Source organism: Panthera onca, chromosome B3 (genome assembly GCF_046562875.1).
Source record: "Panthera onca isolate mPanOnc1 chromosome B3, mPanOnc1 haplotype 2, whole genome shotgun sequence".
Classification (NCBI taxonomy): Eukaryota; Metazoa; Chordata; class Mammalia; order Carnivora; family Felidae; genus Panthera; species Panthera onca.
This window is the reverse complement of record NC_138344.1, coordinates 134,895,428-134,918,023: the sequence shown is the minus strand read 5'-3', so window position 1 is coordinate 134,918,023 and position 22,596 is coordinate 134,895,428. Positions and strand designations below refer to the sequence as shown.

The following is a 22,596-nucleotide window of genomic DNA, read 5'->3' as shown; positions in this document are numbered from 1 at the left end:
TCTCTCTCTGCCCCTCCCCCACTCGTGCTGTCTGTGTCTCTCTCTCAAAGTAAGGAAATAAACTTAAAAAACATAAATAGAGATACAGTTTTTCATATAAGAATTGTTAACAGATTGCATGTAAATGCACACTTCATATCTACATGTACACACTCCAGGCTTCAGTTTGGAAAGCATGCACATAGACATCAGCTCCCAATGGTTCTAGAAGGTGGGCACCCATTTTACAGATGAGGAAACCGAGCGGCAGCTTGCTGGCAAATGTGTAATGACCAGCTCCCTCGGGAAAGAAACCTCAATTTTGTAGCAGTGGCCAGCTCCCAGCATGTAAGCACTCCTAGTATCAAGCCCAGAGTTGGGGAGCAATGTGCCTGCTCACATCGCACAAGCCAGAGCGAGCTGTCTCCCGTGTGCCACCAAAACCACAGCTCTGAGCCAAATCCACTTTCAGATGGTTGTCATGAGGCAGAACCATCAAAAGGCCTGGCACTCAGGTGACCCACTGACTCGAGGGACTCGTCCTCCGCACGGCTGTCCTTGTTGAAACCACCTAGTCCCCTTCTGCTGCCTTGCGGTCCAGCTCTGGTTCTGTGCCATGAACACAAAGGACTGGGACATAATTTTAGCTTAGGCCTCAGATTCGGCGGGTGATTCCAAAGTCCTTAGACATGCTCGATGATCGCCCGCACTGCCTCCTTCTCCTCCACCTCCTCCTGACTTGGAGAGCCTCCTGCGTAAGGACCACGGGAGATAAGACAAGAAACAACCTGGCTCAGGGGGAGGCACGCTGAACGTGGAGGTGACAGCCTGGGTTCAACCCCAGCTCCGTTCATGGGCACGATTTCCTCAGTGGCAAAATGAGGGTCCTAACATCTGCTTCCTAGGGCTGTGGTGAAGAGGAACGGCTTCTATAAAAGCCCATCCAGTGCCTGGCACACGGTGAGTCTAGTACAGTCCCTGGCACACAGTGAGTGCGTTACAGCGGCTGAGAGCTACATAAGATTTCATGGTGGGACCTAGTTACTGGGGAACTGGGTCTCACCTGGGGGCTGCTCAGGGCAGTCTTGGACTGAGAACAATGCCGACATTAAAGAACATTCCAGCAGGGGAAGTCCTACTGGGGCAAGTTCCTTAAAAGTTTCCACTATGAAAACCAAAACCAAGACAAACAAACAATAAGCACAACACAGCGTATGTGATAAGATCGGGACTGCTGAAAAGGCAGTGGAAACTATTCACTGAGCCTCCACAGACAAAAGGAGATGGACACAAAGAGCCATGGAAGACACCAGTCCTTTTCTACAGAACTTTCCAGAAGGTCTCACCTCTGACTTCTTCCTTAAATAGTTTGGGCAGAAAGAAGAAGTTGGCGGGACAGGCATCATAACGTGGCTTCCCAAGAGGCCAGCCCAGCTGCCTAGACACGGAGAGGCAGGTGTCTGCCTCAGCCACGGCAAGGCTTTAGAAAAATCCAAGTGCTTGGGATGTCTGGGGTCAGGCAAACAATGAATAGCACCTTCTCTCTGTGTGGGGCTTTGTCCTTCTAAGGCACTTTGCATCCGTCTCTTGCCAGGTGAGGTCAGGGATCTCTCCCCCCCGGAGTTCCAGAAACATCAAGTGACTTGCTGAAGGTCACGCAGCAAGTGACTGGGAGAGCCAGATTAAAACCCAGTTCAATGACACCGACCCATGGCTTTGCCCAAGCTCCCACCGGCCCTAACGCTGCTCACTCTTCCTAGTGGTAAGCCATCTCGAAACTCCCAGAGCAAAGTACATCTGGGAGGTGCTCCAGAGGTGCTCAGAGGTAGCAACTGGCTTTCTCTTTCAGGAGAAAACCTAAAACTTGTAAGAACATGTCTTCACACGTCCTGAACTTGGGGAAATCCTCCTAGAGCAAGCCAAGCCTCCACACAGGGTCGCCAGGAGAGCCACAAAGCACTTGGCTTTGTTTCTTCCACTCTTGTCCCAACCCACTCAACTTCCCCAGCGATCTTTTTAAGAGCAGCATCTGGTCTTATCATGGTCCTCAATAGATCCTAGCTACATACATATGCGAATGAATGAATGAATGCAGTGTCACTCTTGCATTTCTGCCTGGTTTTAGGTGTATTCACATATGTCTTCTTGTCTGTTCCTCATAACAATTTCCTTACAGGCATCATTCAATCCATTTGTGGTTGAAAGTCAGGCCCAAGAGGGGTGCCTGGGTGGCTCAGTTGGTTAAGGATCTGACTCTTGACTTCAGCTCAGGTCATGATCTCATGGTTCATGAGTTGGAGCCCCGCACCAGGCTCTGTGCTGACAGTGCAGAACCTGCTTAGGATTCTCTCTCTGCCCCTCCCCAACTCGCTCTCTCTCAAAATAAATAAATAAACTTAAAAAAAGGGGGGGGGGGCGCGCCTGGCTGGCTCAGTCGGTTAAGCGTCCGACTTCGGCTCAGGTCGTGATCTTGCAGTTTGTGAGTTCGAGCCCCGCGTCGGGCTCTGTGCTGACAGCTCAGAGCCTGGAGCCTGCTTCGGATTCTGTGTCTCCGCCTCTCTCTGCTCCTCCCATGCTCACGCTCTGTCTCTCTCTGTCTCTTAATAATAAATAAACGTTTAACAAAAAAAGGAGAGTGAGTCCCAGGAATCAAACATCTTGCTATAGTTCACAGAGCTAGTTTAGTGGGAAAAGTGAATGTAAATCTAGATTTTCTAACCCTAAGACCCAGGCCAAAGGGAAAGGCGGGAAGTCAGGGAAGGGGGAGGGCAATTCACATTTTGTGAACACCTCCTGTGTGTAGTGTGAGTTTGCCATCACTAGGAGTCCATTTCACAGCTGAGAAAACCAAGACTTAGTGAGGCAGAGTACTGAGCAACATTGCCAAGACCTCACAGCCAATGAAAACAAAGGGATTTGAATCTGGGTCCACTGGGCATGAAAGCCCACCCTCTCAGGCCTTCTGGACCAGGCCATCTCTCTGTTCGCGTGTGAGGTGTTATAGAGCAGCTGATCAATGGCCTGGTGTTTGCTGAACACTTGCTACAGCTCTACTCTATGAGGGCTGTGGGGACCACATCTCTTGTAACACACAAACCCTCGGAAGCTTCCAGCCAGTGGGGGAAGAGGAGATAGGAAAATGTGGAACAGACAACGAAGGCCGAAGGGATCGGGGAGAGCATCCAAGCACAGGTGGAGGGGGCTGAACCTGGTGAGTACAAGGGAGGGGAAAGAAAGGGGCAGGGTGGTTCCAGATGAGGGCGTAGGCATTATTACTCTCCCAGGAGGGCTTTACACTGGGGGGGGAAACTGCCCTGAACAGGCAAGAACAGGAGAGCACATTAGGAAACTTCACTGTCCACCCAAGAAGAGGGCCCGGGTGAGCGGTGGGCCTCAGGAGGATTTTGACAGTCAGAATGAGCCTTTTCTAGAACAGGTAGGTTCCCCCTCCTCTGCTATTTCAGGACAGCCAGGACAAACCAACTCCCACTCCTTGCAGGCTGAGGCCTGACATTTCACCACTGTAACATCACTACTATAACTTTTATTCCTATTGAGAACTGAGACGCACACCTTCACGGCTGTGAGCACAACTTTATGGTGATGTTAGTCTTTCACATGTTAGTATAAATCTGTTTATTGGCTAGAGAATTTCCAGAGAACACGTTTTCCCAGGAGGTGGCAGAGGGAGGCAGAAACAGCTAGGAAGGAAGGTGAGAGTCCCAGATGCAAACGTTGAGCTAAGATAATCCACATTCCCCGCTCTCCAGTGACAGAAAGCCCAGGACCCCTGACACTTCTGTAGTCACCTCCAAAAGAGGGGTGGCTGCACAGAGAACCCTGGCTTTCTGAAACAGTTGGGTTGGACTGTTTTCCCTTGGACAGATTTTCGGAAGCTGCAAAGCCCCTGAAGGTGGCGGCCATTGTGCACACGGGCCACCCACTCGGGCCTGGTGCTGGCATGAAACCTTCACTCCCACAAACCCATTTCCCTCTCTTCCCCTTCTCTTGCCTCCAAGGCCCTGTGTTCTAGAAGTTTCTCTCATCTCTGTCAAAACTTCTTCCTGTGTCCCACTTCTTCAGGGCGAAGTGAACTCCCGGCAGTCCCTGTGTTGCTGTACCCAGAGAGGCGGTGCAGCACCCCGCCTTCTTAGGAGGCTTCATCCACTGAAAGGGCCTCCCCTCCCACCCCCCTGCAATGGCCACTCCAGGCCCCGCCCCTTTTCTTGGCCCTGCTGCCCTGCCCAGTTCCCACCTGCCACTGCCATCGCCATCGAGGCCCTTAACTCGGGCAGGTCTCTCAAACCCTCACTCTTCCTGCTCCTACTGCTCCTGGCAGGGAGGGCGGTCCCATCCCCCACCCACACAGCCCAGCTCTCTTCAGAAGCACCGATTTCATCCGGGCACTTCCTGCTCCAACTGTGTCCATGCCTTCCCAAGATGCTGCAGAGCGAGACCCTGACACCCGGGGGTGGCTGTCAAGGCCCATGGTGACCCAGCCCAATCCCACCTTCCCAGCCTCATCGTCGATTTGGCTCCCCTCATCACCTTACCCCCAACACCGCCCACCCTTCCCTGAGTCTCTTTCCTGCGTCTGAGCCCTGCAGGGTGTGGTCTCAGTTTCTCCTCCTCACAGTGATTTCCCAACCTCACGGCCCAAGGAGTCCTGGATGATATCTCCCTCAGCCAGAAGTAGTCTGTTTGGGGGCACGTGGGTGGTTCAGTTGGCTAAGTGATGGGCTCTTGGTTTCAGCTCAGGCCATGATCTCACAGTTTGTGTATTCGAGCCCCGTGTCAGGCTCCGTGATGACAGTGTGGAGCCTGCTTGGAATTCTCTCTCTCCCTCTCTCTCTGCCTCCCCCCCGCTCAATCTCTCTCTCTCTCTCTCTTAAAATAAATGAATAAACTTAAAAAAAAGTAATCAATTTTGATGCCTCCAAAGTACCCACTCACATTCTGGCACTTACGACAGACAGTCTAGCCTGCAGTTTTGGTTAAGTGTGTGTGTGTGTGTGTGTGTGTGTGTGTGTGTGTGTGTGTGTGTGTGTCTGCCCTATGGATCCGATGTCAGGAGCCACGTCTTACAGAGCCCATCGTAAGTGTCCTTCTTCTGAAGCCATCTAGAACATATTCAATTGGTTGTGTCGTTGTCAAAATGTTTAATAACTCAGAGAAAGCTCATGGTAAAATATTTAAGTGAACAAAGGGAGGCTAAAAACTATATGCACCACCATGATTCAAAACACATTCACGGCGGGTGGCAGGGGGGAGGGAAACAGGCGAAGGGGGTGAAGAGAACACTTATTGTGAGGAGCAGTGAGTGATGCACAGAAGGGGTCAATCACTCTATTGTACAACCAAAACTAATGTGACCCTGTCTGCTACCCATACTGGAATGAAACAAAAATTTTAACGCATTAAAAAAAAAAAACAAAAGAAATTCATCAAAGTTTTACAATAAAGTTCTTGCAGTTAAATGATCCAATGGTGTGTTTTTTTTTTCCCTGGACCAACCCCAGTTTTGGAGGCTGAGAAGGGAATTGCTGAAACCAGAAAGAAACAAACTGCGGTTAGCTTTTAGCCCAAACCTCCCTGGGTAACAACCGCTGTGTGATAAAAAGAATGAATCAGCCTCTTAGAGGAGTTCTCTGGAAACAAGGCATTGCAGGAAACAATGGTTTTGAGGTGTAAGTTGATGTTTTTCAATCCCCACAGCAAATGACGACTGGTAGTGTTTACTGAGAGTGCTTACTCCATGCGGACGCTGGGACGGCTCTTCCTCAGAAACATCCCCACGCCGTCCAGGGGACAACACGGTGATGTTGGGAAAGCTACTCCAATTCTGATGTCAGTTCCAACGGGTCTCTTTCCCCACCGCACCAACCGATTCTCCTCCACCAGCCGGGTGTCCTACGATTCAGCTCAGTTCTGATGCTGTCCCCCTGGAGGTGGCGTCAGACCCCACAGGTTAAAGGCTCAGTCCCACGAGATGGCCCCCTGCCCCACCCCTTCAGGTGCTAATTACAAGTCCAGGTGCTTGTGGCCAAACAGTAACAGATGGGATGTTCCAATGACTCCCTTCTTGGGTTCAATTAATTTGCTAGAGCGGCTCACAGAATCCAGAGAAACATCTTACATATTAGATCACTGGTTTCTTATAAAATGATATAAATGACGAATAGCCAGATGGAAGAGGTTCACAGGGCAAAGTATGTTGGCCCAATCCAAAAGCTCTTTGAACCCCATCCTTTTGAGGTTTTATGGAGGCTTCACTACACGGGGATGCATTGGCCATGCATTAAATGATTAAATTGTCGGCCGCCGGCCATTGGTGACTGATTCAAACTCCAGCCCCTCTCCCCGCCTTGGAGGTCAGGGTGTGGAACAGAAAGTTCCCACCCTCCAATCATGCAATTGGTTTCCCTGGCAACCAACACCTCACGCCCCCCAGCCCTCACTGAGGTCTTTGTGCAAACTCTGGTGTGGTTGAAAGGGACTTGTCATGAATATCAAGACACCTTTGTGGCTCCTAACACTCAGGAAATTCCAAGGGTTTGGGGAGCTCCATGCCAGGAACTGGAATAGAGACCAAACATATATTACTTATTATAAATCATGGTAACATGGCTACGATGCTGTTGAGTGCTTTCCTCCCCCCAGGCGATACTGTCCCCCATCCCTACATGTATTCACGCATCGACCCTCCAACAGTTGGTTCTGTCGCAGGTGCTTCCATTTTGTACGTGAGGAAACTGAAGCACAGATAAGTAGCTTGTCTGAGGTCCCAAGGTGACAGAGACAGAATAAAGATGCAGAACCATCTGCCTCTCCAGAGCGCATGCTCTCAAAAGAGCTCTGCTTTGACTAGAGTGTAACTCACTACTATGGGAGTACTGCCTCCCCGATAAAATATCACGAGCTTGCCTTGTCCTTCCCAACCCCGACGTGAACGATGATCGTTCCTTCCCTTTTTATGGACTTAACATGCTGTGGTCCAAATATGGGCTAAATCTCATTCTAGGACGGTGGGTCAGTTGGTGAAGGGCTCAAACCCAAGAGCAGCAGTGCAAATCTCCCGTGTGGACCTCAAAGGCATTCTGGTCCACACAGGGCCATCTGGATGACGCTCTGACGTGCCCATACATACAGATCTCTACTGCCCAGGAACACTTATCTAGAATTTCTCTCCTCCTTGGTTTAAAGGTTCCCCCAGTCCAGTGGCAATAACACGTCAGTGCCAATCAGCACGACATTCACCAAATTTACCAGTGAGGTGGGCTTTGTTCCTAATCACAGGTGGATCTATCAGCTTCAACTACTTGGCCCCAAACCACAGACCTCAGAGTGGGAGATCTGTTCAGGGTAGAAGAAACCCTGCCTGAGCTCAACACGCCAGATTTTCTAAAGCCAGGGGGTCAGCCTGGGTAGCAGGGAGTAGGCAGGGAGTACCGTGGGGCTGCCCCCGAAACGGGGCCTGTGGCTCAGACTGACTGCCAGGCAGTGGCTTTCTGTAGGGGCCAGACCACATCATCCGTCCCTGTCTGATGGTTCCTCTTCTGGAGACAGGGCCAACTCATTTTCTTTTTCTTTCTTCTCCTTCTTTGTTTTTGTTTTTGTTTGGCAGCCAGCAGAAAAAATGCCGTCACATGAATGTGTCAGTGTCACCATCTTCAAGGGTGCGGATGAATGAAAAGGGGCTAGCTTTTCATTAATTTCAGCCATTTCAGCTGGCCTAGCCTCCGTCCATCCTGTAGCCTGCTCCTGTGTTCCCTGCGTCCCCGGCCCTAGTGCCTTCTTCTGCTGGTTCTCTGCCCCCACCTGCCACGCACACACAGCTGGCCTCTGAGGGTCCCTGTGAAGCTAAGTGGTAGCTTAGCTACCCAGACACGGCAAAGCCTTCTTTTTACCTCAGAGCGGAACAGAGGTAGACTGGGGGTGCAGGAGATGGTGATGCCTGCTCGGAGTGGTCACCGCCCCTCCCTGCATAGAGCGCAGACAGCAGCCGCTGCTGCTCAGGGCTGTTCGTCCCCACAGCATCACTAGCCTGAGCGACTGGGTCAGTGTTGTGCAAAGAACCTCTTTTTTTTTTTTAATTTTAAGCATTTATTCATTTTTGAAAGGCAGAGAAAGACAGAGCATGAATGGGGGAGGGGCAGAGAGAGAGGAAGACTCAGAATCTGAAGCAGACCCCAGGCTCCGAGCTGCCAGCACAGAGCCTGACGCGGGGCTCGAACCCACGGACCGTGAGACCATGACCTGAGCCGAAGTCGGCCGCCCAACCGACTGAGCCACCCAGGCGCCCTGCGAAGAAACTCTTAACAAGGAAGGAGAGGGGGATCCAAGCACACAGAACCACAGAGGTGGTGCAAGTGAGCCTTCCTCGTGGGGCCACGGGTGAGGCTGACCTCCTGTGTTCGGGGGATCCCCTCGTCTCCCTCCTTTTCCTGAGTTGCGTGGGAAATCCCAACAAAAGGCCCCAGTCCCGGGCCTGGGCCTTCCCCTTGCCCACTTCCTCCTCAGGCTGTCCCCCGCTGCGGCCACCACGGCCACAGGGGGACTCAAAAGCTTGGTGGCTCCCGCCTCCCACAAGGGACTACGAGGCGGGCGCACACGTTGGATGGGATTTACCCAGAGCCTGGAAGCCTCTGTGTAGGCTCATTCCACGCTTCCTTTTAGCTTAATCTTGCAGGAGAATTAGTAATAATAATAATGATAATAAGGCCCAACAAATATGATTATAATCTTCTATTGTGCTCTTGGTACTGTCCTAAGTTATTTATTTATTTATTTTTAAAGTTTGTTTATTTATTTGGAGAGAGAGAATCCCAAGCAGGGTCCACGCTGTCAGCACAGAGCCTGACTCAGGGCTCGATCCCACTAATCATGAGATCATGACCTGAACCGATACCAAGAGTCAGATGCTTTAACTAAGCCACCCAGGTGCCTCTGTCCTAAGTAATTTAGACACACTAATTCCTGCAAGCACCCCTATGAGGGAGACACCATTATCCTTCCCATCGTAGAAGCCTGGAGAGGCTAAGTAAGGCCTGGAGAGGTCACACAGGTAGTGGAAGACAGAACTGGGATTCAAACACAGGCGGTGGCTTCTGTAGTCTGTGCTCGATCACCATGTTAAGGAGACAGGTACTGAATGAGGAAAGAGACCAAAAAGATCAGAACGGTGAATCAAGGAAGCACAGAAACACATCATCTGGTCCATTCTTGATGTTGTCTGGGTTCAGGAGTGTGAGGTTTGGGGGAGCGCCAGAGTAATATACAGAAAGAGCCAAAGAAAAACACATACAAACTTATAGATGACATCTGTGCGGTCACAGTGAATGGACACAGATCATGATTGGAAGAGTTATGTCACAGGAAGGATTTGGGGTTTGGGTTTTGATGGTCTTTTCGGCAAAGTTGAGCACTGAGTGTTTCAGAGTGGGAAGTGAGATTCTACCACACGGTCCTGGGAGGAAGATATGAATCTGGAAAAGGGAGCTAAGTGCCTTGGTTTGTGGCTTGGGCTCCCGATTGGAAATGAGACATCTGCAGCCAGACATGACATCCTGGTTCCATTGGGTAGGACTTATGCATGCTTTCTGACCAAGTCCCCAAAGGCCAGGAAGTGTAACTGGGTTGGAAAGACTTAGAAGTGATTACCCTGGAGCTAGGGCGGGGAAGTGGGAAGGAAGCGAGGGGCAAAGGAGAAAAGCAGATCTTCCAGTCTGTCAGTCCAGCCCGGTTCCCCTCTCCTCTGAGAAGCCTTCCTTATCAGCCTGCCCTTGAACAAAGCTCCCTCCTTGCACTTCTAGAGCACATGCCCACCTTCAGCTACTTTCTCCATGCTGGTGTTGAAATTCAAGAGCACAACCGGCTATCAGGTTTCTAAAGGACTGCAGGTAACTAGTGCCTGGGCAGGCGAGTCTTTGAACCCGGCTGATGGTCAAACACGCACCCGGGGTCTGTGCACCCCCAGGCACCTGCTGAGAACATCCAAGAAAGGGCCCGGGTTCTTGGAGAACAGTAGGAGCCCCAAACAACCTCCCCCTTCTACAGTCATTAGAAGGCGCTGTATACCCTGGCTTGGGAAAACTATGACCCTCCTTCCTCTTTGAGATCCCTACACTTTCTTCCTTGCTGGACACTGCGGGACAGAGGTCACTGGTTTGCTATCTAAAGTAACAACCCCACATACTCTACCCCCTCACAGACTCTCAGCCTTTCACCAAAATCCAAGTCCTCTGCTTCTGCCTGGGCACAAGCCAGGACCACATTTCCCAGTCTCCCCTGCAGTTGGGTGTGGTCATATGACCGCACTCTAGCCAATGGAATGCAAGCACAAGTGACACACCCATTTCCTGCACAAGACTCTGAACTGGGAGGCTGCCTGCTCCTGCTGCAGAGCCCCCCGCCCCCCCCCCCCCCCCCCAAAAGAGCCTTCCCCGCTGCTGCTGAGGAATCTTGCACAGGAGCAGACACTAGCCTCTTCTGGGCTTAAGCCCTTACACTTTTTGTTGATATTGAGGCAGCTGGCTGATCTTCCCATTTCCACATTCTACACAGCAGGGACTCTTCAGGTCAAGGTCATCCTGTATTGTTCCTTGTTTACCATCTCCTCCTTTCACCTGAACATAAGCCCTGAGAGGCTGAGGCTGTGTTTTGTCCCATGTTGTGGTCCCAGTGGTAGAACAGCCCCTGACACAGGGGAGATGCTCAATAACCATGTGCTGAACATAGAGTGAGTCAGGGTCTCTGTGGAAAGGCCCCCTTGAGCAACCTGCTTCTGCTTTCTCATCCACATCCACCTCTGGAGCTAGAAGATTGGCTTCTAAGCGCACTAATACCCACCGGTCTCCTCTTTGGGACCCAGCCTGTGTTCTCTCCTTGTTCCTGCTCTCCTGGAATCCTTCCCACCTTCTGCAGTCACCCCTGTCACACCGCACAGCAAGTGTGTGTCTGTGTCCCTCCCACCCCCACCAAGCCCCCCACCCCCCCCCCCCCCAACTAGACTGGGAGACCCTTGAGGCCAAGAGCCTATTCATCTGTGTATCTGCTCAGTGTTGGGCACAAGTGTTTCCTGAGAAACAACCACTCCAGAATATTTAATAAATATCTCAAAATATTTATTATATTTACATGTTATATAAATATATATTTATGAAATATACTTCATACATATTTTATTGTCTTCTTTAACTCTTTTCAGTCTGTTTCTAACTAAGGGTAAAAAGCTTTCCACACCCCCCGGATTTTTAAGAGGACCTAAGCTGGATGCCTGGAATATTCTATAGATTCTTCTAACTCCTAGGCTTTTTGGCTCTTACTACCTGGCATGGTCTGTGAGAGGCCCGGACCCTTTCACTGTGTATCAGTACAAACCGCCCTTGATCAGAGGCCCCAAAACATTTTCCCACGGGCCCCAGGCCTGCTCCCCACAGCCCTGTGCACGCACAGGATTTCCGTCTTCCAAACTGCCTGCCCATTTGACCCTCACCAAGGCCCAGTGGCTCAGGCAGGACAGTGACTGTTACGTGCATCTGACAGACGAGAAAATGGGCTCAGGGAGGTTAAGTGACTCGTCCAAGATCAAGGTTGGGGTGTGTGCCGAGCTGTCACTAGGACCAGGGATCCAGACAGTTCCTCTCCTTTTCTTCCGTTTCTCCAGCCTGAGCTAACCAGAAGAAGCTTCACGGCGGCCAAGAGGAAGCAAAGCCAACAGGCTGTGACAGGGGTGAGCAGAAACACATCGACTGTGAGTGATAAACTCAGTTCACAACAAACCTGGCCAGGTAACTCTGGGGGGCTGAAAGTCCCCCCAGCCTTCCTATTTTAAACCCCTCTGACCAGATGGGAGTGTCTGTGGTAGTGTGGTGTAGCATCTTCTGCTGCTGCTGCTGTGTGGTCAGGGGCCAGCACAGGAAGGTACTTACTCGATTTTTCTTCTTTAATGGTGTATTCGAGCACCTCGGACGAGCTGTCGTTCAGGGAAGGGAAGTGGACACAGAGCACCAGGTGCTTCAAGCTGCTGTCCCGGCAGACCAGGAACGTCTACAATGGAAGGAGGGGGCAGCTCCATGAGTCAAAGATTTGGGTGAAGGTTAGAAGGGCAGCAGTGAGCTGGAAGTCATCCAGAATGTTCCAGAAACAAGGAGGCAAGCATCCCTCAGGAGAACTGGGGATTCTGCCCCAAGAGCCACGTGTCACCTGGCCCATGTCCCCTGCTCCTGAGTCTCCATTTCTCATAGGCCCACAGAGGGGGGGCGGTCAACTAAATCAATGTTTCCTAAAGAATTCTGTCTTGTAGACACAGAGTTTGATGGGGGTGTTTAAAATGCGGATTCCTGTGCCCCACCCCGGGGATGCTGGTTGGGTGGGAAGGGTTCAGAATGGGCTGATTCTGATATGGGTAGGGGTCTGGCATACACACACAGAAAAGCTCTAAGGTAGGGGCAGTCATGTTGATTTTCAAGTCACACCCCAACATGTATGCTCACCTCCACCCGTCCCCACCCGGAGGTCTAAAGCCTCCCCGACTCAGGTCCCAAGCTCCTGGGCTAGAGCGTGGAAGACCAGGAGTCTGGCCAGAGATGCTGAGGGAACGCTGGGGAACAGGGCCACCAGGGCATCCCCGAGAATGTGGCCCCAGGGATGTGGCCCCGGACACAAGACGCTCTGGAGAAGCATGAAAATGGCAGGTTTTCCCTCTTCCCACCAAGGCACACTGTCCTCTCTCCCCTTTCATGATACTCCAGATTCTCTGCCTTCGTTATTATAACTGTTAAGAAAACATTATCCTAATATTGATTAATAGCAGCCCACACCTACTGCCTCCCTAGTCTGCCTCAGGCTTTAACCCCAGGTGATTAGATTCCATGATCTCACTTAGTTCCCTTATTAAAGCTATGGGGGGGGGGGGGCGTTGCTATTATTATTATTATTATTATTATTTTAAAATATTTATTTTATTTATTTTTGAGGAGGGGAGGGGCAGAGAGAGAGAGAGAGGGAGACAGAGAACCTGAAGCAGGCTCGGAGCTGTGAGCACAGAGCCCGATGCGGGGCTTGAACTCACAAACCGTGAGATCATGACGGAAGCCAAAGTCAGACACTTAACTGACTAAACCACTCAGGCGGCCCTGGAAGGTGTTATCATTATCCCCATTTTAGAGAGGAGGAAGCTGAGGTAGAGAGAGACAAGTAATGCCCTTCGACTTGGATCCTGGGCACTCAGTCACCCCCGTACCCCCTGCACCCGGCCCAGAGAAGCTGGGCTCCTTTGGGAGCAGTGACACAATGAGCCCATGAGTCACTCAACTGTGGTTGGAAGTCTACCAGCCCCTCTCCTGGAGCAGGGCAGAGTGGAGAGAGCATGAGAGTGTGGAGTGTGGATGGGAGAGGACAGGCGAGGACAGGAGGGAGGCTTCTGGGGGTGGAAATGCAGGTGACATGCTGCCTGCAAATGTGCCCCAGCCTGGAAGCTGGCCTTTCCCTAGCGGACCCAGCAGAGGCCGGCTTACCTCTAGAAGCCTTCGGCAGCCCCCACCCTGCACGCAGAGAGGACGCCTGAGCCCCCTGCACGGCCTTGCCTTACGCAGAGCTGTGGCATCGCTGAACCGATGTGTTCACCTGAACCGATCTGGCCTCAGGAACACACTGTCTTGCAGGGAAAAGGGTTTATCTGGCCTTTGCTTCAGAGGCCCAAGGTCAAGCTGTCTTCCGCCTGGGCTGCATGGGAACCAGCAGTGTGTGTGGGAATGTGAGGGTGAGTCTGTGGGGGTGGGGGGGTGTGGGGGTGGGGGAGTGTAGTATAATGAAAAGGGGATCTGGTCTTTGTCTCAGGTTCCTGGCACAGAGCTACAAAAACCCTTGGAATTTCCTGAGTGATAAGTGTCCTTTATTATTCATAATGAGCCGTTTTTGACTGTACCTGAATTCACACTAACAGGTGACTCGTGGCAGCCCTTGGTGTCAAAGGAGGGGCTGGCCACAGAAAAACCAGCGGGGGTGGGGGGTGGGGGTGGGGGTGGGGAATGGAGGGTTGGAACTTTCAGCCCCACCTCTGCCTCTCCGGGGAGCTGCAGACTGGATGGCCGACATGTTAGTGGGCCCAGTCATGCCCAGGAGATAAAACTCCCTGGAGATTTCTGGTTGGTGAACACATAGATGTGTCAGGGGTGCTGTGCCTGGATTCCACCAGGGGGAGGGAACGGGAGCTCTGTGCGCCCCTCCCCAGCCCAGACCTCACCCCTATTCGTCTCTGTCCCTAGCTGCTCTTGAGTTGTGTCCTTTAGAATAAAAGGGTCAGCAGAAATAGAGTCTCTGCAGTGAGTTCTCAGAGTCATGCAGCGAATGATCAACTCTGAAGGGGGGCCGTCATGTTTAAAGCCAAGTCAGAAGTCTGGGTAGCCTGGGGACCCCACTTGTGTCTGGCGTCTGAAGTAAGGGCAGTCTTGTTGGGGACCCTGCTCTTTAACCTACGGGGTCCGCACTCACTCCAGGTACTTAGTGTCAGAACCGGGTTGAATTGTAGGACCCCCACTGGCGCTGGAGAATTGTTGTCAAAGCAGTGAGTGAGTGAGTGAGTGAGTGAGTATGTACGTGGTGGGGGTGGGCGGGGGGGGTGACTGTGCAATGAGTGGACTCCAGGCTGCCCCAGGGCCTCTTGCCTGGAGCTCTGGGGAACAGGGCACGGGAAGGAAGGCCAGTGTTTTCCAAACTGTGGCTCATGACCTGTGAGTGCAAATGCCACCAACTATTTTTATTTTTTCAAATAAAAGAGAAGAGAAGATAATCAGGATGCCTATAAGTAGGATGAACTCGGTCAGAGAGTGAGAGAGAGAGAGAGCGAGAGACCTACAAAGGGCCAGGGCCGTAGCCCCAACATATATTTCTTCCTCTACTGGCATCGCCTTCTTCTTGGACTATTGTGACCCCATGCTGAGCTCTCTCTTGGTTGACTGCCATGACAAAGCACGGGTGCCAGCCTCAAATGGGACCTCCTTGTGCCCTGCAGGCTCCCTGGCTCTTTCACACCCAGCACGGACTTATTTCTAGATTTCTCCACTCTGCTGACACATCAGCCCTGTGCTCCACCCCCATGTTTACGGAAAGGAAGAAGATAACTTCTCCAGCTGGGAGGAGAGTCAGTCTGTCACAATCTGTATTTTTCTTGGGCTCCCGGAAGGCCCCGAGCAGCCAGTCATGAGCTCGGTGGCCCTGGGTGATTCTGTGGCTCCCCTGAGCCTCAGTGTTCTGATGTGATCTGTAAATGGGGAGAATAACACCAGACTACCCAGCAGAAACAAAAAGAGCCAAAGCCCCGCCCCTCCGTATTGGAAGCCGCGGAGATATTGCACAGGGAAGCACCCAGTGGGACAGTCGCGTCTCCACAGATGCTCACTAAGGATTCATTCTCCATTTGCACCCCCCCCTCCCCACCAGCTGGGTTTTGGTCTTCTGTCTCCCGGTCTTGGGCTCCACCTAGAACTGAGGATGAGTCTGCCACACGTGTTTACTGTGCAAAGGAACCAGGAGGTGCTTCCCTGAGAGCGTGGTTCAGTCGACGGTGAGCAGCCAGAAGCTGAAACCGCAGCTGACGTCTGTGCTCTGTGCCACGTTCGTCCCTTACATCTGGCCTCACTCGTTCTCCCCACAGCCCTGTGAAGTAGGTACTGTTGCCATCCTCTTCGACGGGTGAAGACTCGGGCTACAGAGAGGAAAAACAAACCCAAGGCCACGCAGATGGGAAGGGCAGGAGGAAGACGCAGACCAAGGCGTCACCAGGAGCGGCTCACTTATTTATAGCCCTCCTGCCTGTGTCATCTGCTTTTTGAGGGGCAGGGGCGTGGGCAGGGGTGGAAAGTCCCCCAGGCTGGACTCTGACAAGTCCCCAGTTCTGAATGCCCAACACCCACCGTTTCTGCATGGCCACAAAGCCTCACATGGCACTTCCCTCTACCATGGCCAAGTCCTGGGGCTCTTATCTGAAAAGCCAAGGTAAGGCACTGGGGAAAGTTTGGGGGGGGGGGCGGTGCACAGAGAGGCTGCGGGCTAGTGGGGCCATGAGGGAGGGGGGCACTGACAGGGGTTTGCCTGGGCCACTGTCCTTTGGACAGTGTTCTGTGTTCCCCTTTGGGGGGGTTTAGCTGCTCAGCTAGTCACAGGGTCCCTCCTGGGAAATAGCCACAGACCGCACTCCAGACACAGTGTCGCTGTGCAGCCAAGTGAGGACAGGCACGATAATGCATATTATAATATTCTAAATAACCATAGCGACTCCTGCAAGCATTCTAGGTTATGGTGAGTCTCCTATGCTTAGACTCGGCAGAGTCCGGCCAAAGTCAGCGTCGGGAGGAAGACCATCTGTGCGAGCTGCCTGTGAACCCCTCACCCCCAGCCTCACGACTGGTGACCACGACTTCTACTCTAAGGAGGTATCGCCCACGATGGTTGCTGCAGGTGAGTACGTAGGAGGCCGCAGTCCTGGATGGGCCCCTCAGAGCTCGTTCTCCCACACCTTTGGGGGGTCCTGTGTGCAAATTCTCCAAGCCCCCTTCACTTCTCGTTCTGCCCCCGCTGCGGCTAGCTTTTTAGAGATACAGTGGGACCCAGATCCCAGCTCTGCTACTCACTAGCTGTTGGATCCACGGGCAAGTTCCTTTCCTCTTCTGAGCATGAGAATGATAACATCCACCTTTCGGGGCTGCCGTGAGAATTGCTGATGACGTACATAAAACACCTGACACCCGGTATGCACTTAATAAATAAATAGTGCTAATAATCTTTATTATTATAGTAGACTGCTACCATTTACTGAGCACTAAACCACATGCTAAGGTTGTTACAGGCATAATCTCATATGATAAATAAATAAATATTTGAGGGGTGCCTGGGTGGCTCAGTCAACGGTTAAGCATCTGACTCTTAATCTTGGCTCACATCATGATCTCTTGGTTCATGAGATCCAGTCCTGCATCAGGCTCTGCACTGACAGTGCGGAGCCTGCTTGGGATTCTCTCCCTCCCCACCTCTCTCTCTGCCCCTCCCCTGCTCGTGCACTCCCCTCCCCCTCTCAAAATAAATAAATAAACTTTAAAAAACATGAGTTATTAGTAAGATGATTATTATGTATCTTTTTCCAAAGGGAGATATAGGAATAAGGACGCAAAGACTGTTCCCCTGCATGGGGGATTAAAAGTGGCCACAAATTCTTTGCAGCTTCTCTCATCAAACTCCCCCACACCTGGAAGGGTAGCCTTGGGGCTTGCTTGGACCAAAAGAACGCAGCAGATGGGAACTCTGGAGTTCCGAGCCTAGGCTTTGAGGAGGCAGGTCAGCTTCTGTGTTGACCCTTTTGGACCATAGGTGTCACGTAAGGACATCTGAGTGAGTCCGCTGGAGTCACGCGGCCCAGCCAGCAGCCCACCCCCAAGGGCCAGACAGGTGAGTGAGCCCGTGTCAGGCCAGCCAGCCCCAGCCCAGCTGCCAGCTGACTGCGGCTGCGTGGCCGAGCCCGGGTGAGACCAGCCGCAGTGCTCAGCAGAACCCAGCCCGGATCGCTAACCCACAGAACTGTGAGCAAATCAAACGGTGACCATTTTAGGCCACCAAAATTTCAAGTGATTTGTCATGCAACAGTAGGTAATGATACAGCCATCCGGGGTATGGACTTGGGCCTCATCCTTTGGGAACCCCCTCCTCTCTTCTTTCTGTGAGGAGCCATGGAGGGGCCCCCGAGCTCTCTGGAGGCAGGGGTGGGGGGATATTTGAAGGCCAGGAACATGCCCAGATCCCCACTCTCCAGCCAAAGAAACGAAGACCCAGCAATGCAAAAAGACCTCCTGAGGTCACATCAGTCGTTAGTGGCAGAGCCAGGACGAGAATGCGAGGCCAGTGACCTTCAGGCCACGGTTGTGACCACTACAGTACACGTCCTCCAACGCCACCAACCCACGTTGTCAACCGAGCATGCGTCCTATGCCAGGCACCAGGCTACAGGTTTTAGGTACCTTGCAGGAACTCCCTCCCTAGGGTCTGGAGTATTTTACCCATTGTGCAGATGAGAAAAGTATGGGGGCAGGACCAGCAGAAAGAGAGAGAGAAAGGGGAATGTTCAGAGCGTTGGGCTTTGGGGCCCTTCCACGTACAACTTCAGCCTGCAGCTCTAGGGCCAGATAACTCTGAGTTCCGTTCTTAGCTCAGCCACTCCGAGCTGTGTGGTCCCTCTGGGGCTGCCTCTTCCTCTGGAAAATGGGATCATGATAGTTCCTGCTGGTGACAGTCGCTAGGAGTTAGCTCCCCGAGAACTAATCTCTTCCCTTTCTTGCTAACCAACCCCAATTCTGACCTGGGTGCAACGGATCCTGCCTCAGGAGATGAATCATGTTTGGTCAAAGCCAATCATGGTTCTTCTGCTCCTTTCTACCATTCATCCCCTTTCCCAACCTCCCTTGCAGTTAGGGGTGACCAAAAAGGCATCTAAAAAATATTTGTTCCCTGGCAAAAAGACTGAGTCTAGGAGAAGAAAGCCGTTTGCCTGTGACCACCTGCCTCTGAATGGGTGAGATGGCTGGAGCTGCAGCTGCCCTTTTGTAACTATGAGGTGACAAATCTGAGGACACAAAGCCAACGCCTCGAAGATGGGGGAACAGAAAGGTGGAAAGACCCTGGGTTCTAAGGACATCGGTTAGCTGCTAAACTAACCCTGGGCCCCAACTTCCACATTCCTCATTAGACAAACAGTCATAGCTTTATGGCTCAAGTTACCACAGGCTGGGTTTGCTGTTACTTGAAGCCAAAAGCATGCCCGGCTGACGCAGTGCCTCAAGTGATTATCAGAAGAACTGCACAGGTGCCTTCCGGAGAATGCCTGCTACATAATAAGCTCTCAGTATTTGGTGCCTCCCTTCCCCAGGGACCCCCTACCTGCCTCCAAGCCCTGAGGGCAAATGGCACAGAAACCCCTACTGTACAGAGGTAGCATTCCTATCCTCCACTGTTTGTGAATGGCTCCATGAGTCAGAAAGCAAGCATGTGAGGCCCCAGGCACTCGCAGCGAGGCCGGGTCCAGATGTCAGGCCTCAGCCCAGAGACAAGGAGAAGCTCAAGGTGGGCAGTGAGGGAACAGGAGGTGACAGGTCCAGACTTCTTTGTCCACCTGCAGCAAACCTGTGCCTGTGGGCTGCCTGGGGTCATAACGAGTGCAACAGTTCACAGTCTTGCCCTCTGTACCATCCACCGCCACTCCTGAGTCTTCCCCCGTTAACCAGGCCACCAACAAACCTTGCTGTGTCCCAGCGTCCTCACTCAACCTCTCTCCTCTGTGGGAACAAGTACAGTTTGGTGCCCCGTTGGGCCGACATCTGAATCAGCCCACTCCTTCTGTGCCCTCTTCCCACACCCCCCCCACCCCTGTCTTCAAAAGTTTGTTTATTTATTTAGAGAACCAGCGGGGGGCGGGGGCAGAGAGCCATGGGGACAGAGGATCTGAAGCAGGCTCTGAGCTGTCAGCACAGAGCCCGACACGGGGGTAGAACCCATGAAGTGTGAGATCATGACCTGAGCCGAAGTCCGAGGCTCAACGGACAGAGCCACTTAGGCATCCCAGGAGGTCCAATTTTCTCTAAAGAGCTAGGGTTCTCCCGTCCCCACGCCCAAAACAACAGTGGGGTAGTGGTCAGAGCACTGGGCTGCAAGGCAGGACACTGGGTGTCCCTCCTAGTTCCGACCCTGGTTTGCTGTGTCCTCTGGCAAGTCACTTCCCCCCTCTGAGCTGGCTTTTCCAGTCTAGGGAGGGCCAGGGGGTGGGAGGGTCCCACAACTCCTTCCTTCCAGAAGATTCTCTCCCAGCACCAGTGCCCTGGGGGCTTGCCCAGATCCTGACAGGCTCGCACAGGGCGTTTCACGGGTAAATGCCTGCAGTCCACGAGGCTGCAACAGACGGCTGTAGGAGCCTCTTCCTGTCTACCCTTAGCCAGTGTGGGTTTTTGGAAAGCCCAACTGATTTCAGTAACAGCTGGACAGAATATGCTTCGGGAGAGAACTATGCAGTCACTGCAGGCCCTCCCTCCTCTCCGAATAACTATATACAAACCCAAAGCCCAAGACACAATAATGATTTTATTTTTATGATCCATTTTTGGCCTGGACAATCCAGAGCTGTCTGCTTTTCTACTTCTGTTATTTTAGGACTCTTTTCCCATTGCTTGGGGAAATTTTCCAATCATGCCCATCCGAGCAGTAACAGAAGTGGCTGGTCCTTCCCAGAGGCCACAAACTCAGGGGCTGCCATGGCTCTAGAGGCCACTCTGGACACATGACCCACGTTTCCCGTTACTGATAATGAAGCGGTGGCAAGACATGGAGTGGATGGAGTTTCTCAATCCTGGCTGCACATCAGAACCACCTAGGAGCTGTTAAAATACGTTGGTGCCTGAGCCCTTACTCCAGACCCCCCCCCCCCCCAAAAAAAAAATCTGCATTTCTGGGAATGAGGCCGAGACATTGTATTTTTTTTTTTTTTAAGTTTATTCATTTTTGAGAGACAGAGAGACAGAGCATGAGCCGGGGAGGGGTAGAGAGAGAGGGAGACACAGAATCCGAAGCAGGCTCCAGGCTCCAAGCTGTCAGCACAGAGCCCGATGCGGGGCTCGAACCCACGAACCGTGAGATCATGACCTGAGTTGAAGTCGGACGCTCAACTGACTGCACCACCCAGGCGCCCTGAGACATTGTATTTTTTTAAAGCCTTTGAAGGCAGTCAGTTGGTGGCTTCCAATCGCACTTGACCATTTAGCAGCTATTACTCGGGCAGGCTCCTTACCATGGGCGTTGGGTTTCCTCAGGTGTAAAGTAGAAAGCCTGCCCCCTGTTCTGCAGGGCTGTTGGAAAGATGACAGATGGTGTGTGGCACACAGTAGGTCTGCCCTAAGTGTTGACTGTGCCTTCCTTCCTGGCCCCAGCACCCCGAAGGGGCAAGAGAGGGGCTTCCCTGATGCTTTTGCCGAACTAATCTTTTTAAGTTTTTTAATTTATTTTGAGAGAGCGCGTGAGCAGGGGAGGGGCAGAGGGAGAGGGAGAAAGACAATCCCAAGCAGCCTCCATGCCATCAGCACCAAGCTGGATACAGGGAATGATCTCACAGTTCATGAGATTATGACCTGAGCTGAAGTCAAGAGTCAGATGCTTAACCGGCTGAGCCACCCAGGCACCCAACCCCTTGCCAAACTCACCTTGAACGGAATCGGTATTCCTTGACTCACACCTGGGGGAGGTGCCTTGAACCACCTGTGTGGCTGGTCTGTATCACAACTAGGCTGCTGCAACAATTGAGCTAAACCCCCACCACAAAAGCAATCTTACAAGAGATTTCTTTCATTAAAAGCTATCTTCTGTCCTCCAAGCAATGATACTCCAGTAGCAATAAACAAACATAACACCCTGAGCTTGCTTTCTAATATTATTTTCTAATGAAAGGAACCAGGGCTTCTTGGAGAAATGGCTGATTCCAGGACTGGGGCAAGCAATATACACGTGCTGCGCCTGGGTGGCTCAGGTGGTTAAGTGTCTGACTTCAGCTCAGGTCATGATTTCACCGCTGATGAGTTCAAGCCCCGCGTTGGGCTCTGTGCTGACAGCTCAGAGCCTGGAACCTGCTTCAGATTCTGTGTCTCCAGCTCTCTCTGCCCTTCCCCTGTTCATGCTGTCTCTCAAAGGTAAATAAACATTTAAAAAATTAAAAAAAAAAAGAAATATACAAGAAGCATGCAGTCAGAAAGTAAGGAAGTGCTCCAAAGACCACACACACACACACACACACACACACACACACACACACGCAGGCAATGATGGGCGTATGTCAAAGGGACTCAGGAGGCAACTGAAAGAGCTCCCGATGGCCAAAGTTGGAACAATCTGAGCAACAAAAGAATTAAAATAGTATGGGATTATAACCCAAAGCATTGAAATCAATATCCATGAGTCCATATTGATACAACTAAATGACTGAATAAACAAATAAATGGAGGGGTGCCTGGGTGGCTCGGTTGGTTAAGCGTCTGACTTCGGCTCAGGTTATGATCTCACAGCCAGTGGGTTCGGGCCCCGCATGGAGCTCTGTGCTGACGGCTCAGAGCCTGGAGCCTGTTTCAGATTCTGTGTGTGTGTGTCTCTCTCTCTGCCTCTACCCCGCTCATGCTCTGTCTCTGTCAAAAATAAATAAACATTAAAAAATAAAAAAATAAATGAATAAATAAATGGAGAGGACACAAAAAAGATCTTGTGCGGAAGAGCTCCAAATAATTGACGTAGGTAGTAAGGATTCCCCACTCCCTGAGGGTGGGCCGTATGCACAGGGGCTTCCTGCCAAGATGGGCAGTACAGAAGGGGGAAACAGTTAACTTTGCCAAGGGGAAACCTGAGCACAACCTCAGCCAGGTGAGCAAGGTCAATATTAACAGTGAGTGGTAAGTCATGTTGATAGTAGGCGCCTTTGACATGATGTGATGAGAACAGCCCCATAACGCTAGTCTAACCATCAGATAAATCCCAACCGAGGGCCCTCCTACAGAATACCTTAAAATACCTGTATCCCTCAACACTGTCAAGGCCATCGAAAAA

The 22,596-nt window shown here is 51.8% G+C and overlaps 1 protein-coding gene across 2 annotated transcripts in view; it reads right to left on the bottom strand.

Moving 5' to 3' along the window:
* Positions 1-22,596, bottom strand: part of RIN3 (Ras and Rab interactor 3) — a 125,471-nt gene that overhangs the window by 58,024 nt on the left and 44,851 nt on the right. For both annotated transcript variants that reach the window (XM_060620597.3, XM_060620596.3), the window contains exon 3: positions 11,910-12,027. In XM_060620597.3, the coding sequence (XP_060476580.2) occupies positions 11,910-12,027 (118 nt within the window). The remainder of the gene's footprint in view (positions 1-11,909; positions 12,028-22,596) is intronic.